At 35.8% G+C, this 6,000-nt stretch overlaps 1 protein-coding gene across 1 annotated transcript; it reads right to left on the reverse strand.

Annotated features, from left to right (window-relative positions):
* Positions 1 to 3,938: 3,938 nt before the first annotated feature.
* On the reverse strand, positions 3,939 to 4,904 carry Olfr116 (olfactory receptor 116). The gene has a single exon (NM_146632.1). The coding sequence runs from the start codon at positions 4,902 to 4,904 to the stop codon at positions 3,939 to 3,941; it is 966 nt and encodes a 321-aa protein (NP_666843.1).
* Between the last annotated feature and the right edge of the window lie 1,096 nt (positions 4,905 to 6,000).

Below are 6,000 nucleotides of genomic sequence, written 5' to 3' on the forward strand. Positions count from 1 at the left end.
TGAATGCTTTGGGTTTGGTGGCACAGACTCTTTGAGCTTTCATCGGCCCCGGTTAGTTGACTTTGTAGGTCTTCTTGCAGTGTCCTTGACACCTGGCTCCATCAATCCTTCTGAGTCTTCCACAAGACTCCCTGAGCCCTAACAAATGTTTGGCTGTGGGTCACCTACATCTGTTTCCTTCAGCTGTTGGATGAAGATTTTCAGATGACAATTATAATAGGCTCCTACCTGCTAACATAGCTGAGTATCATTAAGAGTATCAGTGGGGTTCTGTTTGTTTGATAATTTTTTGTTTGCTTTCTTGGTTGTTATTATTTGTTGTTAGAGTGAGACTCTGATGGGGGAAAGCTAACTTTACATTTGCATATTTATTTCTAGGTTAGGGATGAAAACTGCATCCACTTTTTTTCTCAGTTCTGGGACCTCATCTGGTGCACTTGTGTAGGCCCTGTGCATCCTACCACAGTCTCTGGGAGTTCACAAGTACTTTAGTAGTCCTGTGGTTTAGGATTCACTTCTTTAGTGGCCTCCCTCCCCTCTGACTTTTATACTCTTTCATCCCCTCTGGCTCCTACATTCTTTTTGCCTCCTGTTTTGCAGGATTCTTTGATCTATGACTAGACAGAATTGATAGAGATAACCCATTTAGGAGTGAGCGTGTCTAAGTTTTTCATTCTCTGCATACTAATCCATTGTGAATCTTTGTATTTGTTTTAATATACTGCATGTGTGAGCTTCTCTGAAGATGCTGAGCAAGGCACTAGTCTACAAATATTGCAAAATACTCCAAGGAGTAATTTTATTTCTATATCATCTTAGCAGTACTGAGTATTTATCTATATCATTAGTCTAACTAGTCTCAGGTTCTTGGTCATCCAACAGTGTCAGGGATGGATTCCATTTAGTGGGATGGTTGGTTACTCCCACAACTTATGTGCCACCATTGTATCAATGTATCTTACATATATTTCACCATAGTAGATAGAAAGGTTTGTGTTTGGGTTACCATTTGCTTTTATTCTCTGGAAACTCTTCAGTGTGCTTTATAGTACCACAAACATCAGTCTACAGGGGTGACATACCATTAAATTAAGCCATTGCTGGTAATGGAAGGACCATTTGGGGATGGGAGATTAGTTCTGTCTCCTCTGTTATTTGCCATTTTTATTGATTGCCTTCATATGTGCATATATTTTACGAAGCTTCTACTACATTAGGTTTCCATCCCACCTCTCAAATGATGAAGAGATTTATCAGTCCCTTCTTGCATTTCCTCCTTCACCCTCCTTTTCCCTTTCTCTCTGTGTTTGATATTCCTGTCTCAGTGCCTGCCATATACACCTATAACTATCTATTATATTTTCCATTCTTAGGTAGATACACCTCCTAGTTTCGTACTATATATCTAACTTCTCTGGCTATTTAGACTGTAGCTGGATTATCAATGACTTAACAGCATCCAAATAAAAGTGAATATACACCATCACAAATTTATCTTTTTGTGTCTGGATTATATTACTCAGGATGATTTTTCCTAACTCCACCCAGATACCAGTGAGTTTCATTATTTAATTTTTTCAATGTCTGAGAAATATTCTATTATGTAAATGTACAACATTTTCTTCATTGATTCATCCATTGACAATTATCCAGGCAGTTTCAAATTTCTGACTAGTATGATAGAGCCTCAGTGATCATATGTGAGTAACAATCTCTGTAGTAGGATTTTTAATCCTTTGTGTATGCCCAAGAGTTGTATAGTTGGATCCTGAGACATATCTATTCCAAACTTCCTGAGGAACCCCCACATTGATTTTTGTAGTAGCTGTAAATTTGTACTCCTATAAACAGTGGATGGATGTTCCCTTTACTCCCAAAGCACGAGCTGTCAGGTTGAGACCCTGTACATATTTGTGTTTCAATATATCCTCATTAGGAACAGCAACAGATTAATAACTAATCATGGAACAATAAAAACACATCAGTTCTGCATGCTTGATACTTGTAGACACTGTTAAAGAAAAGAAAGTGTGCTTGAAACAAGTATAGCAGTAATGCTACAATGGGTGTAATAATCATAAGATTGCCAGATAACTGATATAAAAGTACTTCACATATCTGATATTCAGTTTAATAATTAATATTCCTGTCAGGAAGTGAGATTGTGCAAAATTTATCTCTCACAAAAGTGTACAGCCTAAGACTTGTGACATTTATATAATCACCCAAAAAAGAGGACCAAATCATTACTCAATGTTTCAGGAAAAGTACAGTACACACTGATTCTCTTGTGTTCAGAGTGTCATGAAAGAGCCATGCCCAAGTGTTTGTTCAAGGCAGTGTTTGTGTATGTTCATGTTCTCTTAGAAAAACCTTCACTCAAAAGTAAAGTTTCTTTAAGTAGGAAAAAATTAATAAGAGAATAAGGTGTCCTCAAACAAATGAACAAAACAAAAACCATAAACTGGGAAATTTTAAAACAATTTAAAAACAAAAAGAATGATATGCAGAAAGCAGAGGAAAAGAGGGAAAAAGAAACTGCAGAGAGAGCAGAAGGAACAGGCATGCTTCTCCTTACCATGGGACAGAACAGGTCTTTTCCTAAGAGCAAGATAAATTTAGTCTTATTAAACAGTACAAAGCTTTCTTCTTACAAACTTAGATTTAATTCATTTAGCATTAATAGGGTAGAAATTTTTTCTTTCTCTATGCAATAAAGATTGGAGACCATTTTTCATCCAGAATGATTGAGTTCTTTCTGCATTGATGCTTGGTCTTTTGCTCTAAATGCATATGTAAGTTTGGATATGTGTGTAATTATATAATTATGAGAATGCATGTAAGCTAGGCCCAGAATGGAGATTAAGAAATTTTTATGCATGATTCTATATATGAATTTATGTGAGTTTAATCCATATTTGCTTGTATAAAAGGTTTTTTCCTTGTGCAAGCATGATCCTTTTCTCCTTGTTCAATAGAAATTTACTGCTCCAAACTTTCCCCTAGCCTGACAAGGAAGAGGCATTTGGATAAAAGGGAAATGTCTCTAACAATTAATCCATTACTTCTTCTCCCACTCTTATGCTACATGTATTAATCACCTAAGCCAGTGGCTTTTAACCCTCAGGAAGAGCTAGAAAGTTTTTAGGACTTTTTAGAAACTATCAACAAATATTTAGTATAGTTAGCAAGCTTGAGCTTCTGGAGAAAATGAGTCTTTAAAGCTACATTTGAGTCTGACTCTGTGTCTCCTTTCAACACACTACAGGGTGGAATGCTCCAGGCATACTTTGATTAATAAACCTATTTTTTAGAATTATATAGACAAAACTTGAATTTTTAATATTACTTATAATACTATTGACTATAAAGGCAAAAGACAGTGAATATATGCAAATGAATTGAAAACAGTACTTTAGGAAAATTATAACAATGCAAGTTTACCTAGTGATATACATTTATATCAATATGTATCTTGATAGTTAAAAATAAATTTAACATAAAAGTTGAAAGATAAAGAGTTGACCTAAAAATTGTGAATTGGTATGTGGAAAAGGAGCTAATCATATCACTTTATTATTTTTATTATTGTAATATTCCCTCTGCAAAAGTCTTAATAAAGTCTTAAGAAATATACTGAGAATGTCAGTGTGTGTGTGTGTGTGTGTGTGTGTGTGTGTGTGTGTGTGTGTATGTGTGTGTGTGTGTGTCTTTCTGTGTAGATGCATTAGGATGTAAGTAGTGGATCTCTATTACAAAGCTTTTAATAGTTTTATTAATATGAAGGAACAATAGTTTTTATATTAAAATGCAAAGTAATAAGACATTGTACTTTTGCAAGGACAATTGTTACATAATGTAGTTTACAGAAAAAAACCAATACATTGTCTTTCATTAACATTAGAATTTGAAAGAATTCTATTCTTGTTTATAATTGATCAGTCAGTAGCAACAGGGCAAATAATTCTAACAGTGAATTTTGAACTCAACAGTAACTTCCTTACAACACTCTTTATCGTCTCATTTCTCAGACTATAAATAACAGGGTTGAGAGTTGGAGGTAGTACTGTGTAAAAGATAGAGAACAAGAACTCTAAAGCAGTTGGAGAGTCTGAGCTTGTGTTTAGATATGCACAGGAGCCTGTAGAAAGAAATAGTGAGACAACAAAAAGGTGGGGCAGGCAAGTAGAGAAGACCTTAGACCTGCTTTCAGCAGAGGGCATTCTGAGAACTGTGGAGAATATGTGGACATAGGAGATGACAATCCCAACGAAGCAGGCAAAGGCCACTGCAGTCATGAAACTAACCATCCCTATTACTACAAGGTGATCATTAGAGCAGGACAGCTTGAGCAACTGGGGAACATCACAGAATAATTGGTGAATTATTTTGGCCCTACAGAATCTAATAGAGAATATGGATGCTATATACAGGGTTCCTGGAATTACACTGCTTAGCCATACACTTGTCACTGCCCACGTACACTTTCTGGGACTCATGATGACCTCATAGTGGAGTGGAAGGCAAATAGCTACATACCGATCGTATGACATCACTGTGAGAATAGCTACCTCACCCCAGGCAAAAGCTGCAAAGAAAAAAATCTGCAGCATGCACTGTCCATATGAAATGTAGCCACTTCCCGCCAATGAACTGTCAACATACTGGGGGACTGTGACAGAGAGGGATGAGAGGTCCAGAATGGAAAGGTGCTTCAGAAAGTAATACATTGGAGACTGGAGCTGTGGGTCTAGTGTTGTGATGGTGATAATGATGAAGTTCCCTGCTGAGCCCAATAGGTATGTCAGCAAGAACAGCAAAGCATACAAGATCTGCAGCTCACGGTTGTCAGAGAATCCCATGAGGAGAAATCCGCTCATTGTGGTTATATTTTTTACAGTCATTTTAGTAATAAAATTTATAGTAGGAGCTGGAGAATAAAATAATATATTAAATGTAATAGTATTTAACCTTGCAGCATTATTTGTTTGTCAATATTTATTTTAATAATTAGTCTATATACTCTATCTTCTATCGAGATCTATCATCTATTTATCTATGCATTTTTCTATCATCTATTGATTCTCTATTTGTTGATAATCATAAGTGAGAGCACATTTTTCTCATCTGCATAGACCTCACACTATCTACTCATAAAGCAGTAGCTACAGGTACATGTACATGTTGTCCATCAATGGTCCTATCAAGGAATGTGGTTGTGTTTGCTCCATGAAAAAGTATTCTTCCACTGCCACAGTTAAAACCTGTTCATTTTCTTTAAGTCATCAATAAACACGCTGTAATAGACTATGGACGAGAAGTTTTTGAACATGGGATTAAATACCATTGTGGCAAACGAAATAGGTACTATAGGAAATATACTAGGAATTAAAATATATTTGGGTGTCCACTCAGAACAGTTATTCTCTCTTAGTGAACAATACTGTTGTTACTGCAAGAGGTTATTGGTCACTGTAGAATGAAGTATAAAAATGATCGTTTTATTTCCGTTAAATTACCACACAGGTATTATTAAAATGAAAAACAAAAACACTTGCGCAAGGGCAACACTCACATCCCACTCTTAATATACATACCCTGTTTCATTTTAAGGAGTGTTTTAGAGGTCAAATAGTTTCTCTTTGAATTATGTTTTTATTTCACTGCAGCCTATATTACTAACCTCAAGTGTAGCCATCAAACAGTTATTAGCACTTACCACAAGCAATGACAACTGCAAAGACAGATGTTGATTTCTTAAGGTAGTTTAAGATGTGAAGGAAAATGGCCAATGTCCAATAAGAGACTGGAAGGTAAAGTCATTTATGTTTCAGATAGAAGTCATGTTTTAGTTCATCGTCCTTTGCTTTGATATTTGATGGATTGAAAATAATCCATCATTCTTTCCTTGCAAGATGAATGTTAGTGTTTGATGGCTGATGAGAATGGAGTGTCAGCTTCCTGCATTTTTTTCCATTAGTGAGTTCTGTGCAATGAAAG

The sequence above is a fragment of the Mus musculus genome, chromosome 17, assembly GCF_000001635.26.
Source record: "Mus musculus strain C57BL/6J chromosome 17, GRCm38.p6 C57BL/6J".
NCBI lineage: Eukaryota > Metazoa > Chordata > Mammalia > Rodentia > Muridae > Mus > Mus musculus.